Source organism: Ustilaginoidea virens, chromosome 4, assembly GCF_000687475.1.
Source record: "Ustilaginoidea virens chromosome 4, complete sequence".
NCBI classification, from domain to species: domain Eukaryota; kingdom Fungi; phylum Ascomycota; class Sordariomycetes; order Hypocreales; family Clavicipitaceae; genus Ustilaginoidea; species Ustilaginoidea virens.
Genome location: NC_057319.1, coordinates 2,879,967 through 2,899,910, shown reverse-complemented (window position 1 = coordinate 2,899,910; position 19,944 = coordinate 2,879,967). Strand labels below are relative to the sequence as shown.

Here is a 19,944-nt window from a genome sequence, read left to right as displayed (position 1 = left end):
GGTGCAAGCAACAATTCTGAGAACGAGGATGTCTCTGTCAACAAGACCCCATCTGTACCAACCGGAAAAAGAAGGCGAGATGACCCAGCCATCGAGCCAGGCAACTCGCGCAAGAAACAAAGGCGAGCCGACGGTGCGCCGACGGTGCGCCTGCCACTACAAGTCTCGTCCCTCCCAGCTCACTAGTATCGTCACAAACGACACCTGACCGAAAAACAACTACGAAGCCCAAGTCGTCAGCACAAACTAGACGGCTCGCCAAGGCAGAATGTAACGATGCATTCCTCCGCGGGGCGGCTCGTGGCAAGAGATCGGCAGGTAGGCGTCGCCAATCGTCGCAATCAGGGGAGATCGCATCCAACAAAACGCGGTTGCACACATCACTGCCGGGGCGAAGTAGTAGGAGGTTGGCAGCACAGATGCCAGAGTTTGGTTCACTTTCATAATGCGCATTCTGGTGGCTTGCGCACTAGAGGTGGCGATACCCTTCCTACTGATGAGCCAAATCCAGCGAGCATTTGTTTTGGAAAATACACGACAGACCATCCCCGCCATCAGGCTCAGGCCCTGTTTTGCGCAACGTGCTTCTTGTAGCATTCCCTTTGTTCGATAGCACTTCCGCATCAGCCGGACATAGCCGAACATCAGTCGGTGCATCCTCCCAGAGGACGCGAGCCTGAAAAATGGGTTTTACTTTGCGTTGCAGTGCTTTTTACTTTGAAAAAGAAAGCCAGCCTGGCTACATCAGGGTGTTGGGAGAAGCATAATGAAGAGGGGCCCATCTCAAGCTGCTCTACAGAGCCTCTTGTCTCGAGCTTCAACCCACTGCTCGCTTCCCACAACGGTAGGCCCCCAGAACAACCCGCTGGGATCAAACTTGGCCTTGAGGCGGCGCAGAGCCTGGTAGTTGGCTCCGTAAAAGACCCTTTGCCAGTCTTTCTCTCGGAAATCGGCCTGGTTGAGATACGCTGAGCCGCCGCCGGGGAGCAGTTTGGCGAATGCCGGAACAAGCGTGTCGGTGATGAGGCGACCGTTTCGAATATTCAAGTCCCAGTCAGTGTCGTTCCAGAGGCTGCAGCACCGTCAGCAGCTGTGACGACAAAAATGGAAAAGAAGAGAAAATAAACGGGTAGCAGGGGGGGGGGGGGGGTTGACCCACACTCCGATTTGCCATGAAATGAAAGCATCTCTCAATGCCCGGTTGATGGAGTTGGACGGTCCTCCGGCGGCGGGTGCCCGGAACGACACACCGACAACGGCGGCGCCGTAGCTGATGACGTTCCTGATGGCGTCGACGAAGCCGTCCTCGTTCCTGGTGAAGTCGGATCGCGTCACCAGTCGGCCGCCGATTTGCAAACCCGGGCTGTAGTCGGGGGGGTTGTAGGCTCTGGCGCACTCGTAGTAGCTGCCGAACTGAGCCGAGGTATAGTCTGCAAAGCGGTCAACACAGGGACCAGGGACAAGAAGAAATGCGCGACTGACTGTAAGGGATGTCGAGGGCCTTTAGTTTCTGCAGAACCGGCGCCAGGATCTTGTCCAAGGCATCCTTGGTGATGCCGGGGGCGGTAGCCGGGCCGAGCGAAAAGCTGGCGTCGGTAATGGTCCAGAATCCGGTGGCGTTGACGTCCGCCAGAGCCGGAGTGACCCTCTGAAAAGCCTTGATGGCGTCAAAGTACGAGTCGCCCGCGTGGGAGAAGGCCAGGCTCGCCGCGCTCGTCATGTCGTTTGCGTGCGCCTGGATGGTCATGGACACGACAACACCGTAGGCGCCGCCGCCGCCGCCGGTCAGAGCCCAGTACAGATCGGCGTGGCAGTCGGGAGTCGCAGTGACGAGGGTCCCGTCGGCCAAGACGACCTCCCACTCCAGCACCTGGTCGGCCCCGAAGCCGTATCGACCGGTCAGAGGACCCAGGCCACCGCCCTGGGTGTACCCTCCTGCCAGCCCGACCGTCGGGCAAACCCCAGCCGTGAGCGTCACGTTGTGCTGGAACGCCTGGGCTTGAGCCTCGCCAGCCTGGACGCCGGCACCCATCTTGACGGCCTTGCCGGCATAGGCCGGGGAGCTGTAGTCGAGCACCTGGAACGTCTTGAGATGGTGGGTCCAGACACCCAGGGCCCCCGCGCCGGTAGACTTGCCGAGGTAGTCGTGGCCAGTGTTGCGTATCACGAGGCGCAGGTTGTGCCTCTGGGCAAACGCCAGGGTCTGTTGGATGTCGGACGCGGCGGCGACGTCGACGGCGTACTGGATGTAGGTGCCGACGTAGCACGGGGACGAGGGCGGCAGGAAAGGGTCGCAGCTCTGGTTGGCAAAGTAGGGAGCCAGGATGGAGCTGGAGGTGTCGGTATGGGTTTCGGGAATGTGCCAGACATCTTTGAGGTTGGCGCACTTGGTGGCATCGTAAGTGGCGCCGTGGCAGACGGACCCGAGCGGGATGGTGGCCACGAGCCGACCGTTGACGGATTCGTTGAGCGCTCTCCAAGCGCCCTGCGACGGCCAGCACGCATCTCCGGGGAAGCACTTGCAGTCGGAAGCCGCGCACACAGCTCCCCAGAGGCAGTCGGGAGCTGCGCATACAGCCCCCCCGAGGGGGAGAAGCAGCAGCAGCAAGAAGCCCAGCATTCTGACTCTGACTCGAAGGGTTACTGTCTAGCGACCGACTGAGGTCAGCTGAGCAACGGGGGAGTGGGAGAAAGGGGGTCCGCGAGGGGATCAAAGGGCACCAGAGGAAACAAAGCAACGACTTCGATTTTTTTATTTTTTTTCCCCGAGAAGCGTGGGTGTTGATGGTGGTGATGGAAGTCTTGGACCGTCGATTCGTATTTATATGCCCATGACCATTTGGCCTGGGCGCGCAGTCATTGTCAAGTTCCAAGTGTAGGCCTTCTCGGAGTACGGAGTTTGAAATCATCAGCGACTGCAGCCGCAGCCGCGGTCAACCATCATGTCCGGGAGGTTTGGAAATCGTCCGAGAAGTGGAAGAAGGAATTCGGCGATTTGCCTCCTGCTGCGTTTGCCTTCCTGCTGCGTTGCACAGACCCCTGGCGTGGTTGTACCAGCGTGCCATGCAATGTGGTGCGACGTTGGGCCTAGACTTGCATCCTGCCTGCCGTGCCTGCCGTGCCTGCCATGCCTGCCATGCCTGATTGATGCCTGCCATGCCCTGTATAAGTGCCCGAGTCTGGGGACCGCGTGCCGCCGGCATCAACTAAACGGTACATAAAACCATGTGGGTGTCATCCGGCTATCGTCCCACCAAGCAAGTACCTGGCAATCTGGACGCGTCGAAGCTAGCCTGAGACTTCCTGGGGTCTGGCTACTGGCAATGAATGATACAGCCACCCCTGCTCGTTTAGGGCTGCAACACCTGGTCGATCATGATGCTTCCTTTTTCTTTTTTTCTTTTTTCTCCTTATTTTCCAACCGCGCTTTTTGGTTCATCGCCAGCTGCGTCTGCCCCGCGCGTCGCAAAGCCTATTTCCAACTGTTGCCGTTTAGGCTTGCTGACCTGCTGACGCCTAGCAGGAAACTAGATGCCCTCCGATAGGACAGACCCGTCAGCTTGGTAGGGGATTGCCAAGAAAAACCACCTTGCATCACGCATAATACGACGGCTGCATGATCTGGCAACAGCGAGCTGAGTCAAGCCGATGGATTGTCAGACAGACACCATCAATCACTAGCCATACCCTGCCCCCCTGTCATTGTTGCCTCTCGAGTCTTTTCAACCCGCTCTAATGGTAATGGAGAACTACAGCCTTCCTGCGAGCATTCATAAGCCTGGTCCCTGACGGAAACCAAGCTGGCCAGGCAGCGGGCTTTTTTCTCGTGCCAGACATGGGAATCCAGAACTTTAACCGCGTTCATGAAATCCAAAAGAAAGCTACCCTCCGGGCACTGAGCTCGTACCAACGAGTCCATGTCGGCTTACGTTCTGTATCTCGATGACAAATGTGCCCCGGGGACCAAACGCATCATGGCCTCGTCACATGGATGGTGCCTGCTATTCAGCGGCGTCGACGGCTCTTTGGCTTACTGAATGTGTATCTGGCCGGGACGTCTTCCCAGGGCCCAAGGCTGGCAAGCATCACTGCGGCTGAATAGAAACGCTGCTCCCCATGCTTACACGTGGCTGGCATCCTAGTGTCGACCAGGTGAAGTGGTTTGCGCCACGTGAAATTCTGTCTTCATGCTGCCTCGCCTGGCTCGAGGAAATGGTCCCGATTTCGGGCTTTCTCTCTGGGATTATTTCCGCATTATTATTCCAAACTCCGGATCGGTCGTACGCCAATGAGAAGCATATCCAGACTCCGCCTTGCTGCTACGGGATGATGGAACATCAAGCCTGCGGACCAGACGAGCCGGAATCTGTCCAGGACTGAACAGAGTTTTGTTTTCTTAGGTGCCAGGTCCTCATATCGACGAGGAGCCGGGGAGATGGTTCTAATTTCATGAACTTGACTTTAGATTAAATGCAGAAAATCGAAAATCGACCCCCTGCCCTCTCATAATGCCAGGCAGCATCCAAGTGTTTGGTAGACGTGGCAGGAGCGCTCCCTTCAACGACCTCAGATAGATCAACATAATCAACGGCTCTATAGAGCACTCTTCGCCCTTATCGCAACCTTGCGGTGCTGCTCGATATAGACCCCAGTCTTCTCAACCCATCCATAGCCAAACTGTCAGCGCTAGTCGACTCGGAAGACTCTTATAAGGGAGCAGCAGAGTCCTCGGCTGACACGGACGGGATACGGCAAATCAGCAAAATGGCATTAACGCGACTTGGCCACGTCGGACTTTCACAATCGAGTACTCATAACCTGCGATGGAGGAACCACGGTGACGTCACATTTGCAGCCTCTTTTTCACAATAGCTGTAATACAAGTTTCTCTAAATATCCCTTGTTTTATTAGAAGCCCTTGATAGCGGATTTTTGGAAAGCAACAGGGCTCCGGGTTTGAGAAGGCTGCATGCATGCTGCACAATGCTGGGCCTCTGCGAATCCTTCTCCAAGCTTTCCACAGGGCGTGTTTCGCGAAGCCTTCTATAAGCGTGCAGCACAAGTGGCGAGCTGGGATCCAGGCAGGGCCTTTGCAGGCGGGCGCCCGAGGGACGAGGGCAGTCAAGTCTTCTTCGCGGAACGCGTTAAAAGCTGACCTCATCTTCGTATCCTCGTCTCGGATGGCCGGAGTATAAGTTTCTTCTCGTCTGGTTTGGCGATGAGCCTTGAGTCTTGCATGTCGTTTTGGCGCGGGCGTCAATCGAAGTCGTTCGTCTCTTACTCGGAGCCGCCACGTCATTGCTGCAAGCGGCAGCCTGGGACCCATCTCCTACTCTATGTATGTATCTCATGGCGAAATCACGCAAAAATTTACCAATTGACGACAGAGGCAACTATAGCTTACATTAGGTATTTATATAACGATGCTGTTTGCTTCAACACACACCTGTTGGTCCTGAGTCCTGATTGGTTACACAGTACACCCTTACCCTGGGTAAAAGTCAGGTGCCCCACCAAGCAAACGTTGCCCGTTTTACCAAATCACTCTACGACGAATTCTACGTGGCTGAGCCGGTCAGATTCTCGCCTCACCCATTATTAGTCTCACAACTTTCCAAACGTCTTTTGAAATTCCAGATTTATGCAGTTTGCATCCCCCAATTCTATAACCCCTAATGGTAGGCGCAGTCAAATTGGCCCATCATCAAATGGTCCTGGATCCTGATACTAGTGACCCCTGGTAACCGCCAAGGGTCTACAGAATTCGTGGAGCAGTTTTCTCCCAATTTCCTCGTCAGATCTCGTCTCTGGTTCACGCAGAGCAGCTACGATCAATTGATGCAATTTGTTTCTGGCATGACCTCGTCCCCGGCACTACAGCGGGACTTTCGCTCGTTGCAAGAGCCGGGCTTGCATCGTCGTCACTGCCTACCCAAGAAATGGCTACAATGGAGAGATTGCCAAGCTGCCTTTGACCCAGCTTCACAGCGGTATGAAGGAGCTACTATCTAACAACAAAGTGAGAAAACGAATAGTTGGATCATTACACGACTCACGCCTGCTTGTACCCCTGGTGCAAATCCTTGGTTCAGCCCTTCCGGTATAGTCGCTCCTCGATCGCTGGCTTGTGCTGACTACACCTGAACCACTAGATCGTCCGGAGGAAAAGGTCTGCAAAGAAATCAAATAGATCGCCCTACATGACGCACTTTGTCCGGCCTAAAACTCGCACATGGCTACTTGCATTCCTTAACGGTTAAGTCAGGCAGTTGACTAACTGGTTGCCGTTCTGGAATGGTATCCTATCGACCAAGCATGACATGAAGTGAGCATCGACAATAACAAACATGACGTGAATCAGCATCGCCAATAGCCCAACACAAAATAAGCATCGGTTGGCGACGTAAAGATTCTGTTCTTTTCCGCAAATCGAGCTTCTGACAGCGACCGACAGAGGGATCGAGACTGAACCTATCGCCACCGGATATGTCCCAGCACCCCAATTGCCAGAAGGATAATGGTCACTTGCGTTGGACATTTCCGAATGGGGACTCTGAGCGTGCCCTTGGATTCCACTGCCGAGGCTGTGAACCCAATGTGACTTTTTTCCGAGGTGGAATATCCATCTTTGAAGGCCATACCTGTGTTTTGGAGCGCCGCCTTGTGGCACAATTTAGAAGTTCCGGCCCGTACTTTTAGACATCAACTTTCTTGTCCAGGATTTTGGCCACATCTACGTGCTTGGCCACTGGACTTCAGAGGGCCATCGGTTTCTGTCGTTGCCTTTTTGCTATTGTGAAGTGCTGGTTGGGCTACTTGGCTATGTCTGTTAATCCTTTGTGTTTCGAGGATTCAGGTGAGTCAGCCTGCAGAGCGTTTAAAAGGAAATCAGCGTTACGGGAGGGTCGAAAAGGCGTATCCTCCATTTGGGTGCTTGTTCACAACGCGTTGAATTGTGCAACATCATCCACCAATCCGGAAGGCATGTAATGGGCAGATGGACCGGCAAGCGTTGACGAACTTGAATCCTGCAGCGTATGGATCAATGCCGGACAGTGACGGGCCCGTGGTGCAACATGAGCGAGGGGGGAAAACAGTTACCAAGCAAACAAAGCCTGACAGGGCAGTCCTCCGTGGCCTTGCCGCCATGATTCATAGTCGTCTTTCCACCGGCTGGTTCCCGTCCAGAACTCCAACCTCTGTGTTTTCCCAGCTTCTTCTCGCTTCATCATTCGCAGCATTGCTGAGAATTGCTTGTTGAAAACAGGTGTATATCGCCTTCCCTGTACAACCAGCCGTTCGCCATTGTTCGAATAGCGTACTCAACAACTGCAGAATCCCTGACAAGCGTCGGAGTCAATCAAGATGTCGGCGCTGGCAGTGCTGTCGCTATAGGCGCTGCGGCTGACACTGACCATGACAATTGGGAGCGAGAGTCGTCCATCCATGCTTGTTTGTACGGAGTATGCACTGCGTGCCACGCTTTTATTCACAATGGCCTACACGCATTTACGGAGTACTCAATGTCTCAGCGGACGAGTCAATGTGGTCATTGATGGCCGCCGCCGCCGCCGCCGCAGTGTGCATCCGAACAAAGTCGGCAATTTTCTTCAGCCACTCTGCAGTGGACGCGGGCTGCCGCGACGGCCGGCTCTGCTGGGTAATCATGAAAATTAGAGATATCATACCAAGTATTGCTTTGGCGTATGTTGTGTAGCCTTCCAGCTGGACAACAAAATCCGCTGCAGGCTGCAGAGCACCTGAAACAGCAAGGTATTGGACTTGCCTCGCTTGAATCGAAACATGATACTCCGTACTGGGGATTATTGCTTACTCTGCATAAAAAAATCGCCATTTAAAGAACGCCTTTTTCGACGAGTATTACTCTGTATTCTCTGCCCGAACAGTTCCGTCCCTGGTCAAGCTATATCGTTGCGACACATCACGGACGACAATTTGAATTACGGAAGCCGAAGTTATCATCAAATTATTGCCCATTTGGGGATGACGCTCTGAATATCCCTGAGATCTACTGCATACAGAGTGTATATACCATGCCATCGACGGGATGTTGGCTTGTATCCGTCTCTGAAATCAACGTGCTTCCAGTTTGGTCCAAGACATGGTGACTTTGGATCTGTTTGGGTTTAAGGCTGGGAAGCCTGCTTGGTCCTCTGTCGATGATGGGCCTCTCTCTATAAAGTACCAGCACAAAAGTCCGCAAATGCGGCATACATTGCACAATAGGATAGAGCTCATGGTTCATCCGTCAGCGGCCGAGCCTGTGATATCAGCAAACAGAAACGACTGGCTTTACGACGAAAACCATGGGATGAAGGAAGACAAGTACAGGAGGGAGTGTCGGCGAGTTGCTGGGATCATGCCAGGTTCGCGTACAGGTTTCCGCGAAAAGAGACGTTTCTGACTTTTGCCACGGAAGTCGGACCGAACACGTTGGCGATGTAGCTTGCGGCAAGGCGGTTCAAACATGGCCAAATAAGCTGCGTTTCGCAAAGGTTCTTGTGCAGAAGAAGCAGCGCAAAATGTTCAAAAGGTCGCATGGGTCATACGAGCACATGCAGCATTTGCTTATTGCCAAAGGTTATACTGCAGGGCTTCCTGGTGTCTATTCGGGCGAGAGGTATAGATTCTCCAGAATGCCGACTGTTCAGATCTGGCTCGTACAAGAAACAGCGGTCACGATGGCGACTTTGGCGGGTTCAGTTGTACGCTCAACCAGCCAAACAAACCTTGGATACGCACGGCTAGGGCTCCAGCCCTTGAACGCGAACCATATCATGGCAATTACCGGACTAGCCGTATAATGAGACTATGGGGCCTGACCAAACTGCAATATAACCGTCGGTGCTCTGCTGGCGTCCTCGAGCAAGCATCGCGGCTTGCCAACCAACAACGGTAAGGCACGCAACTGCCGAGAACGGCTTTCTGCATCTTACAGACATCAATCTCACGCTTTCTGCGTCCTCGTCACTTGGTCATCCGGCGACGGCAACTCCCAGGTCGAGCGCACTAACAAGCCGAGGCAGACAAGTACCGCTTCCGTCAAGGGTGGAATTTGAATTGCGCCAGACAATTCTGTCGGGTGACGGCTGCGATCTTTGATTGATCGGAGCTGCATCTGTTGCGTACTACAGACCGTCAAGGTGCATCGCTACGGACTAGCTTTCCAAGCGCGCTCCATCGATCCGGGCACGTCCACGTACCTACCAGTGCTGGTGATTAAAGTTTCACATCGAGGCGTCCCGTCAAGTCGAGCCGAGCCGGCTGCTTGTTCGAGCACCGCACGTCTACAATTGGAGTGGCGAATTGGACCGCACCGTTGGCGTACCTGAGAAGCCACGTGCTGAGATGCGACGGATCTCGGATGCGTCGCCGCTGCAGCTCGCAGCCACTGACTCATCGCCTGGCCCTGGCCTGCGCCGAGTTGGACGCCCAAAAGTCGTGTGTACCTGCTTCGATATTGCAAATGGTTCCGCAGCTTGAACGTGAAACTGCATGTGTCGGCAGCTAGCTGGTGCCCAGGAACCAATCCCTGGTTGGACTCTGTTGGAAGGCCGCTGTGCAAAACCTTGGTTGTCACGACTTGTTCGGTGGAAAAAAGAAGGACTGGGAAGCTCGAACTGTTTGATTGCTGCGTTCAACTTGTGTCATGCATGGGCTGGTCAGATGAGCTTAATCGGACGCCACCGCATTGTTCCGACCGGATCACGCCCGGCCAGGTTTCAGCCTTTTTGACGCAGAAACCCAGACAGTAATGACTGACAATGCACAAATACGTCACGAGTGCTCGTCTCATTGCGACCTGCCGTGAAGCGGGATATATTAAGGCGCAATGTAGAGGGAAGCACAAAACCGTTCCGTGCAAAATCTATACAAAAAAAACCGCAAATGTAATGCGAATGACGCGAGGGAAATATACATATATGTATAAATGGAGCAAAGAAAAACGGTCTACGCTATACGCCGGTAAGGATCCGATATATGCCACTCTATGAGACGAAGAACAATGAGATGAAAAGAAGTAAAAGGCCACACGCTGAGAAAGAAAAAAAAAAGGTGTCGGCTGACTATGCCCGTCATTTCCAGTCCCACCACAGTTCGACGACCTCGTCTTTGGGCGCATCCTCGGATGGAGGGCTCGAGGGCTCGGGACGGTAGACGTAGACTTGGCGCAGGTGACGGCCAACGACCTCGGCGTCAATCAAAAGATAGCTCTTCTTTTCGCTCTTGGGCAGCTTTTCGCGCATGGGACCGAGACTCCACTCCCAATCCTGGCCGGCGCCCGAGTCCAGAAAGGTGGCCTCCATGCGATCGAGCTGCAGGTCCGCGGTCCCCTTGCTGTACACGGCTATGCTGTATCCGTTGGCGAGCACGGTGTCGGGCCCGAACCGCCAGCGCTGAAAGAGGCACGGGCCGCAGAAGTGGGAGACCTGGGCGATCTTGTCGACGGGGGCCTTGTGCCACGACTTCCAGTGATGCAGGCTGAGAGGCCATTTGCCAGACTCGTAGAAGCCGGCCAGGTCGCCGCTAAAGTCGAGCTGGTGCAGCCCCTGGACCTGGGTGAAGTTGGCGGCTGTCTTGTCGTCGACGCAGTACTTGAGCATGCCGTCGCCCTCGCGGATCCTGCTCTCGTTGAGGCAAGCCTCGACGTTGGGTTCCAGCAGCTTGAGCAGCGGCACCGAGAGGAAGATGCCGCCGCCGCCGTAGGCCATGTACCCGTGGAAGTCGACGGCGTCCTTGTTCTCGGACAGGGCGCCGACGTAGGCGGGGGTCGAGGCGTCCAGCTTGGCGAGCTCCCGCGCGACGGGGTGCAGAGACGGGAAGAAGGTGTCGTCGTCGATGATGACGCCCCATCGGGTGTCGGCGGCGGCGTGGCGGAGCAGGTGGCGCACGGCGACAAAGTGCAGCTCGTTGACGCCGACGGACGGATCGTCGGGCCGGGCGCCGATGAAGCGGATGCCGGACCGCTCGAACTGCGCGGCGAGCCTGCTCATGCGGCGAGGGGAAAAGTCGGTGTCGGTGACGACGGCGAGCAGGCGGGCCTTGGTACCGCCGAGCCAGTGCCGGAACTGCGGGACGGACGCGCTCAGCCTCTCGGACGACGAGGCCACCCCGAACAGAAACTCGGCGTAGCCGCCCGCGGGGAAGGGGGGCGGCACCTGGAGGGTGATGGCGTCGCACGGCGCGTCCTGCGGCAAGGACCCGTCGCACGCGCTCCTCAGGTCCAGCACGCGGCTCGCCGCGGCGTCGAGCAGGGGCCTCGGCTCGCTGGCCACGACGTCTCGCGACGCGGCAGGGTCTCTGAGACCGGTGACGCACCGCTTCTGGTACACAATCTGCCGGGTCAGGTTGTACTCGACGCGGCGCAGGTGCTCGAGGTCGGGGCGGCACGGGGGCGGGACACGCAGGCGCTGCGGGAGGGCCGCTTCCAGGCCGAGCGGGAGAGCATACTGCCAGCGAGATTCCCAGCGCTCAAAGCCGACGAAGCCGACGAGGAGCAGGAGCGAGACGCACACGAGGACGGGGCGGATTTTCCGGCTGAGCGAGGCTTTGAAGGGTCGAACAGCAACTCCCATTGTCGGCGGCGCAGAGCCACGAAGCCGTCGTCTCATGTACGAAGGGAGAGAGGAAAGAAGAAGGCAAGAAAAAAAAGAAAAAAAAAGAGAGCCAACGAGGACCAGGGGGGGGGGGATAAAGGGGAGGGATAAAAAAAATAAAAATAAAAAAAAAAATAAAAAAAGAGTAGGGGAAGGAGAGCCTGCACGGCAATCATGGACCAGGACACCCCGGCATGGCGTTTGAAAAATGTCACCTTACCTTGAGGCTTGCCAGGGAGACGACGCCGTGGTTGTTGTCGATGGAGCAGAGCAGGTGGACATGGCGTGGCAACGTGATGTGGGAACATGATGTGGCCCTGCGGGGGGGTTGATCTTGGTACCTCGCTCCCCTCGCTCCCCCCGTCATGGATCATGGAACCGGAAAGTCCAAGGGACCAGTCCGGCCATTGCGGTGACGGGGCTTGGGATGGAAACGTTGGAGATTCCTGCTCTGCGATTGAGAAGTCGTGCTGATTGCGTGATTGGAACCCCCAAGGGTTTGGACGCGCTGCTTGCTGCTTGCTGCCTGCTGCCTGCTGCCTTGTTTCGACTCTGGAATCTGGATGGCGCCAAGCGGCGCCGGCGCGGGCAAGTACTCCGTGCAAGTGGTATCGCCCCGCACGGAGCAAAGCAACGTGAGCATCCCATCCCATCCCATCCCAGCGGCCAGCCCACCCACCTTGCCAACCCGAGGGGAGTTGTTTGATTCGACGCCATCGCTCACCCTGGCCTTTTTCTGAGAAGTGAGAAACGACGTGAGGAGTTCGCTAATAGTTCGCTACTAATAAGGTAGGAAGGATACGATTGATCGGCCTGCCGCCCCAACTCGTCGAACCAGGAACCTGCAACCTGCGCACTTCTCCGCCGTTGTCGGGTGATGGCCCAATCTTCGCAAGCGCGCAGGGACAACCTCATCAGCCGGGTCGCTGGGTAAGGGGAGTTTGCTGTCATGCAACGGGCTCGGCGCGGCATGTTCCTGCGGCCTCCTGCCCAAGTCTCCTCATCCCGAAGTCTACCTCTACCGCCTGCCGGCAGTTCTGGTCATGTCGGTTGCTTGCTGAAATGCCACGGTACCTTTCAATAAGGCTTTGGCAGCCAGATTGCTCCGCATTCCTTGCTCCGCATTCCCGGCGACTTGTCGATGCATCTGTTTTGTCCTGCTTGTATAACGGACGCGTTCGGGGAAAGGGCTCGGGCCTGGCGTACCGTACGAACAAACGAACAAATCTCACGTCACAACAGGCCCAGGATTTCCCCCCAAAGACTCTGCCGTCAATCACGGAACCGTCCTGTAATATTCTTTGCGTCATCACGAGACCCGTCTCTGTCTAAAGGATCAAACAAACGTCGAGGCTTTCCCCTTCTTCGTCCCGCCTTTCCAGAACAAAGCCGTGCCAGCCGAGTGCGCGTCGGCAACGATCCCTTCCCCAAAGAACAAAGGCATTGGCCATCCACCTGCCCCTCCTAGGCCTAAATGACTAAAATGACGCCTTGATTTCACACACCACTCCTTCCCTCGGGTAATGTCAAGGTTCATTTCGAGTCGAGGTAGTAGACGTCAAAGTCCTTGTCAGCAACCACCTTCCCCTCCTTGACGTCCACGTCGCGATACGCCGGGAAACTTATCAGGCCAGCCTTGCGGTCAATGGCCGAGAGAGCAGTGAACCCTTTGTCGGCGCCAAACTGGTCGCTCCAGCTGGACGTGATGGTGTAGTTGCCAAACTCGGACGGTCCGCTCTTGGCCCGGGACGCGCCAGGCCCCTCTACGACGTAGGTGATTTCCGTCGCCTTGCTGGCAACGTGGTTGTCGATGAAGAAGTGCCACGTGCAGGAGCTGTCGTCGGCGGCACAGGTGCGCTTGAGGCTTTCCACGGTCCACTTGGGTACCGGGGCCGGGTTGAACTGGGCCTCGATCTGAGCGAGAGACTGGGGGATCTCGGCGGGCTGCAGCACGCGGGAGGGAGCAGCCGCGGCCGCAGAGGCGAGAAGGGCCAGCATATGAACAGACTTCATGGTGGTTGGGTTGCAGATGACGGTGGTGATGGGAAGGATGATGTTTTTCCAAAGCAAAAGGGGACGTTGCAGCTTATATACTTGGGGGGGAGTCCCTTCTAAGACGAGGGAGTGTCTCATCTAGGTGTTTTATTTGCCTCTTTCTTTTTCTTTCTTTTTTTTTTTTTTCTGCTATTATTACTCGCGTCTTGTCTGTCGGTTGGATTCCGAAAACAGCGTGAGACCCCCTTGCCCGGACTGTATTGCAATGGAGCGCACAACAACAACAAACACATGATGAGACGGTTTCGTCTAAAACAGCAAGGCCCGGGCCGGTCGGCGGATCCCTTGGCAAGAAGGGGCATTTGCAAATCCTGTCACGCAGCGTGCAGAATTAATTCTCGTCGGAATACGAGGTGGCGGGATGGCAAGAAACGCAGCAGGGAGGGTTGGGTTGGGCAAAAAGTTGGGTTACACTGGCACCGCACCGCACCTGGCCGCCGCAGCATGTACGGATACTCGGTGCAGAAAAAGAGCAGATGGACAGACAGCAGGTTTAGAGTTGCCGGCAAAAAAAAAAAAAAAAAACACGGGGTGTTTAATGCTGCTCCCATGATTCTTTTCGAGAGGCGTGCCCCCCAGCAGGAGGGGCGGGAGGGAATGGCGTTGCCTGGGGTTTGCGAGCGCCATTTTGTTTCGTCGCCTCGGCGCGCGGGCAAGTTTTGGCGATGGTCGAGCGTGAAATGGCGCGCAGTAAAGGGGCATCCGGCGATTCAGATTTATGGTTCTTGTTTCCGACATGGCTCGATCCGAGGCGCAGCAGGATCCGTCAGGACGGCCCTTTGAGGTGGGCAGGGAACATATGCAACCGTGACACTGGGGGCTTTGACCACCTCGCCATCGCCGCCCCTGGACGAGACGCCGCTTTCTTTTCGACGTGATGAACTTGGTCTTGGTGGGTAGGGGCGTGCTTGACTCGTCGACGATCTCGCCGTCTCGCCATCTCGTCTCCGTGGACTCGCCGGGGGCGCACGTTGTTCCAGAGAAAGCCGCCTGGAGGAGGGTCCAGTGACAGCCAGTGTCAGCCTGTTCTTTAAAAAAAAAAAAAAAAAAAAAAAAAAAAAAAAAAAAAAAAGAAAAGAAACATTGAAACCAGGCATAAAGTACCGAGCACCATCGCCACCCGCATCCCACGTCGCACAAGCGTTGCCGTCACTTGTCATTGGCTCCCCGTGGCCGTGGATAGGAGGTACCTAGGTACCTACCTCCTAGGTAGGTGTCCAAGTCGTGGCTTCCCAGGTTGTCCGACCCCCGCTCGCGTCTCCCTCAGTCCAACTACTCCAAAGGGCAAAAGACGGACATCCAACAAGGTACATAACCAACCCATCATCACCTGGCCACCCAACTGCTGCGTCTGCATCCCCCTCCGCTCTGCCAAGACAACCATTGTGCTCCGTTGAAAACGCACCGCACTGGACCAGACCCTCTTGGCCGTGGCCGCCATCGCACCGGCGACCAGCAGCAATCGGCCATGACGTAAACGGTGGATGCGCCGTCTCTGAGCCCCGACCATTCATCCCGCCCTTCCCGCCCTTGCCGCCGCCCATCGCTGCCACGCCACGCCGCCCGTCGCTTTCGGGATCCGGTACAATCAAACATCCTCGTGGACGGCGCCTCGCTCTCTCCAGGATTTGACTGCGATCCCTGGCCCGCTGACTTCCCCCCTCGGCGAATCATGGCTGCCCTCGCCGGTGACGGGCTTTGGAAGCTGCTCGAAAGCGTCCCGTCCCGGTGCATTCTCGTTTGCGGGCTCGTCGTCTTCCTGACGGCTGTATACACGCAGGTGTGCATGCCTCTCCTCCCCTTGGATGCTCTCAACTAGCACCATCTCTGCCAGTATGGGCTTATTTGGCTCATCTCAGCTAGGTGGTGAGTCGAGAAGCGACGGCCAAGAGACATGCTGGCACGCCACAAGAAAAGACATCTCCTGCGGCAGATGCTGCGCTGGAACCCTTGCCGGATCTTGATTGGAAAGCAGTAGAGCCTACCAAGTACATGCCCGTCAAGCCGGTGTATCACATAACCATGGGTAAAACCTTGCTTTTCCTATGCGTGCCCAACCTCGTCCCGTGGTTGGCGTCGCCGCTGACAGCCTCGCAAGCACTTCAGCAAGACGCGCCCTCCAACCTCGTCACCGTGGACAGGGACTACCTGGACAGAGTCACGCTGCGTCGCAGGTTGATTGAGCAAAAGGGCTCGACTGTTCACGGCTGCCTTGCCCGCGGCAGAGAAGCAGTGGCAGAAGTGTACTCGTATCTTCTCAAGGACCATCTCCCGGTTCGCTATCCCACAATGTTCAGGCTATCTGCCGACCGTTCCGTTTTCCAAAACAAGGTCACTGGGAAGTCGTTTCCTGCGGATCCACCCGCCGACTGCGCGGCTGGCCTGCGCGCCTTGGGCGAGACCATAGAGGAGGACCTGTTTCTCCTGCACGGCACGCCTGATGGCCATCTTTGCGTGGCGTTTGTGTGTTGTTTTCCGGCGGGATTCGACCCCTCGGCCAAGATGGGCCGGCTGCTCATGGACATCCACGCGCCCGTTCCGTCCTATGGCAAGATTGGATCGAGCGTGGAGCGGTTTTTCGCGAAGCTGCAAGTCGGAAAGAGCGTCAAGAGGCTGAATGTGAGTCTCTCTCGTCGTGTATCCTCGGGCGAGCGTGGCCGGCGACGCGCATCACCTGCAGCGAGTCTCTTTTACCCGGCTTGGCCTGGCTTGCTAACCCGTCTGGAAGTGGACCGTGCAAACAGACGACGAGCTATGCAAGCTCGGAAGCCACACCCACGATGACAAGGCAGCCGGTCCGGACAACAACAGGAGCATCGACATTGAAAAAGTAAGCCATATGCCAATGCAAATGCAAATGCCAATGCCAAAACTTGTCGACGTGCTTGCAATGCTCTGTTCTGATTCCCGGCACACCAGACCTTTGTACGCGTCGAGCTCCAAACCCTCACTCGCTTGCCCGAAACGCGAGCCATTCTGTTCTCGTTCAAGACGTACCTATACAGCCTCTGTGAGGTGAAAAGGGAAGGCTCGGGGCCCGAGTTGGCAGACGCCATTGAAGGATTGCAATCGGGCAACGCGCCGGGCATGTGGAGTTACAAGTCGGCTGGGCGCTGGGCAAGGACGGTGTGCGAATATCTGCGGTCGTGACGGAGGCCCGGTGGGACGGCGTCTCCACTCTTTGTACGGAGTATGCAAAATGTTGATGCTGTTTGTTTGTTGGTTTCCGACCTCTGGGAAGCTGGGCGTGACAGTCCAACGCCATGCATGCTCCGTTGAAGTCGGCTTCATCGTGAGCGAAGCCGCCAGCCGCCAGCCGCCGAGCCGAAGGGGGATCTAGATCTGCCACGTGACAAGACTTGTCGACCTAGCCGTGCTAGCTCCCAATTCAAGGTCCGGATTGGCTGCAGCCTGCGACCCTCGGGTTCCTGTGGGCGCACGCTCTGGCTCGAGCCGCTCAAAGTGGCCGCACCGCAGAACTCCAGAGCTTCCAGAGGAACTCGGCAGAGGGCACCCGACCCCCACAACTGGCCAGCCTCACGCTTCTTCACGCGGGCCACTCTCACGCAACCCCAGCCACAAATAACTGCCATGTACCTACCTGAGGTAGGTAGGTAGGTAGGTACTTGGACGGCTCGTTTGGCGAACCCCCGCCCTCGATGACTCTTGCCTAGCCCGACTCTTGCCTTGCTGACAACTACTTTGCCTGACACTTCTCTCTGCCCTTCTGCCTTGTTGTTGAGCATCACTTTTGCGCCGCCGCGCTCACGCAACTTGGGTCACCAAACCAAACCAAACCAAACCAAACCAAACCCTTTGCCTCCCTCATCTCCCTCACCGCGCCCTTCCGTTGCGGTTTCCCTGGCCAAATTCCCCCTCCCCCCCCGCGGCTTCCGCTCACATCTGCATCCTTTTCCCTCTTTTCTTTTCTTGATTCGCTTTTTCCCTTTATTTTCCTTTTTTTTTTCCCCCCTGTCCCTTTCCCTTTTTCTTGCTGCCCTTGGGAGCCACCCACCCACCTAACCTACCCGCCCCCGCCGCGGCCTTGGAGCAGTTCCACGTAAACGTGCGATACCCAATTACCTTTGCAGGATTCCCAGGCGAACGCCTCCGTTTTACCCCATCCGAACCTCGTCTCCTTTCATCATCACCAGCACAACCTAGACTACCCGGGCTGTTGACTGCTTCTCCCCCCTTCTCATTGCGATTCCCGAACACGAGTCGACTTGGACGTTGGCCGTCGAAATCAATCTTTATCGCCTCTGCCAAACCTCTTGTTGGCCTGGCCGCGCTTGGTGATCGCGGGGGATCGCGACTTTTGACGACAGGCTATGCTATAGAAGTCGGGTTTTTAGCAGCTGACTTTGCTTTGCCGTGATAGTCTTGCCCTTTCTGATAGTCGCATCTTTCTTTTTTTTGTCTTGACAAAACAGGGCTGGGAAGGGAAAAAAAAGAAAAGGTCGAATACGAATAACCTTGGCTCTGGTTGGCATCATGTCTGCACCTTGTATGCCCATCCTCTACTCTCGTCGCCCCCCCGGGAAAAAAAAAAACCCCTCTCGTCTATCCATCATGCGGGACGGCTGGCTGGCTTACTGACTTTTTTTTGTCGCTGCAGTGGATTTTGAAGAGCGCCAGCGCTACACCGCCATCATTGATGATATCCTTGCTACTGCTGACCTGGAAACCATTTCTCGCAAAAAGGTCCGGCAAGGGTTGGAGGCACGTCTAGGCGGCAAGGATCTGAGTGAACAAAAGGTACGAGCCCGGGGAGGAAGCAGTCGGGCTCACACTGGGCGACATTCGTCCCATCCTTGCGCCTGTGGCGAAGCTGGGGGGTGCGTTTTGTTTTCCCGTTTTGCCAAAACTGACAAAAAGCCACAGGATGCCATCAAACGACTGATCGAGGCACGCTTTGATGCAGTGTCTGGCGCAAGCCCGGACGGCATGCCTCCCTCGTCCGTCCAGGACGCCACCTCTGCGCCGAAGCGGTCCAACGGCGTTTCCAACCACGACGAGACGGATCCATCCGCATCGCCCGAACCCGTGAAGAAAAAGGCAAAGCGGTCGTCCCCGTCTGAAGACGCAGACGCGCGCCTGGCCGCGCAGCTTCAGGCCCAGGAGAACAGTCTAGCCCGCGGCCGAACTACGCGCGGCGGCGATCGAGGCACCAAGAAGAGAAAGGCGCCCCGGAAGAAGAGCGCCAAGAAGATCCGAGACGACGACAACGACAGCGAGGTGGACGGCAGTGCAGACTCGGGCGTCAAGAAGCGAAAGGCTGGCGGCGGCTTCCAGAAGCCGTTCAACCTGAGCTCGACGCTGTCGGATATCTGCGGAGAGACCCAGGTGGGTGCTACCCGCCGGCAGTTTTGCGTCGGCGTCGGCGTCGCGTGCCGGTGTCGTATGCTGCTGGTTTTCCTGCGCTGGGCGCATTGCTAACTGGGGCATCGTCGTGCACAGCTCTCGCGGCCCCAGGTCGTCAAGCGACTGTGGGAACACATCAAGGCCAACAATCTCCAAGATCCATCCGACAAGCGCCAGATCCGCTGCGACGCCAAAATGCAGGCCGTCTTCAAGCAAGCCCGCGTCGACATGTTCAAGATGAACAAGGAAATCGGCAACCACCTATACCCGGTTGGCGAGGAGCAGTGATTGCTTCTTGACTGGTGCTTTCTTCTTCTTCTTCTTCTTCTTTTTTCTTCGAATTATTATCGAATTATTATTAAATGCGGAATATCTCAAAACGCAACGACAGTTGACGGCATTCTGGCGCCCGGGGGAGCAACTTGGGGGATAAATTGAAGTCTTTTCTTTGCAAGATGCTTATTTCATGAATGGATCATGTTTTGCCGCCACTTCCTACTTTGTCCTTTTCTGGCTTTGTGCGCGAGGCCTGGATGGAGGTTTCTATTTTTATCATCCCCACCACCTTTTTTCTTTGCTTGTCTGTTACTTTGGTTTGTTCCCGTCTTTTCGTTTCTGCGCCGGCAGCATGGGATGGCGAGGGAACTTGCCAAGTTTTTTTTTTTTTTTTTTTTTTTTTTTTTTTTCTCTTTTTTCTTCTACCGCATGGGTCACAGGAGTGTGTAGTTGATGCGGGATGCCCAATTGCCGAGAGTTTCTTTTCGCCTTGATGGCTTATTTTTGAAACACCATCTTTTCAGCATAGTCGACGGGCAGCGCGGAATGGAATTGCGTTCGACATGGCATCGGGTCCGGAGGCAGTGGTCCAGTGGCCGGTCAGTAGTTGCATAGGCAGGAAATAGCTTGG

At 55.9% G+C, this 19,944-nt stretch overlaps 6 protein-coding genes across 6 annotated transcripts; 3 read left to right on the top strand and 3 right to left on the bottom strand.

Annotated features, from left to right (window-relative positions):
* Positions 1-783: 783 nt before the first annotated feature.
* UV8b_05236 (uncharacterized protein) lies at positions 784-2,620 on the bottom strand (the record flags this gene model as incomplete). Its single annotated transcript, XM_043142734.1, has 3 exons — positions 784-1,072; positions 1,160-1,430; positions 1,483-2,620. 3 exons carry the CDS (start codon positions 2,618-2,620, stop codon positions 784-786), a joined length of 1,698 nt encoding a protein of 565 aa, XP_042998668.1.
* Positions 2,621-5,641: 3,021 nt separating this feature from the next.
* Positions 5,642-6,012, top strand: UV8b_05235 (uncharacterized protein; the record flags this gene model as incomplete). Its single annotated transcript, XM_043142733.1, has 2 exons — positions 5,642-5,678; positions 5,762-6,012. 2 exons carry the CDS (start codon positions 5,642-5,644, stop codon positions 6,010-6,012), a joined length of 288 nt encoding a protein of 95 aa, XP_042998667.1.
* Positions 6,013-10,097: 4,085 nt separating this feature from the next.
* UV8b_05234 (uncharacterized protein) lies at positions 10,098-11,597 on the bottom strand (the record flags this gene model as incomplete). Its single annotated transcript, XM_043142732.1, has 1 exon — positions 10,098-11,597. One exon carries the CDS (start codon positions 11,595-11,597, stop codon positions 10,098-10,100), a length of 1,500 nt encoding a protein of 499 aa, XP_042998666.1.
* A 1,554-nt stretch (positions 11,598-13,151) lies between these two features.
* Positions 13,152-13,631, bottom strand: UV8b_05233 (uncharacterized protein; the record flags this gene model as incomplete). Its single annotated transcript, XM_043142731.1, has 1 exon — positions 13,152-13,631. One exon carries the CDS (start codon positions 13,629-13,631, stop codon positions 13,152-13,154), a length of 480 nt encoding a protein of 159 aa, XP_042998665.1.
* Positions 13,632-15,345: 1,714 nt separating this feature from the next.
* UV8b_05232 (uncharacterized protein) lies at positions 15,346-16,823 on the top strand (the record flags this gene model as incomplete). The annotated part of the gene is made up of 4 exons (XM_043142730.1): positions 15,346-15,453; positions 15,537-16,292; positions 16,402-16,503; positions 16,593-16,823. 4 exons carry the CDS (start codon positions 15,346-15,348, stop codon positions 16,821-16,823), a joined length of 1,197 nt encoding a protein of 398 aa, XP_042998664.1.
* Positions 16,824-18,167: 1,344 nt separating this feature from the next.
* UV8b_05231 (uncharacterized protein) lies at positions 18,168-19,325 on the top strand (the record flags this gene model as incomplete). Its single annotated transcript, XM_043142729.1, has 4 exons — positions 18,168-18,180; positions 18,292-18,431; positions 18,558-19,019; positions 19,134-19,325. 4 exons carry the CDS (start codon positions 18,168-18,170, stop codon positions 19,323-19,325), a joined length of 807 nt encoding a protein of 268 aa, XP_042998663.1.
* Between the last annotated feature and the right edge of the window lie 619 nt (positions 19,326-19,944).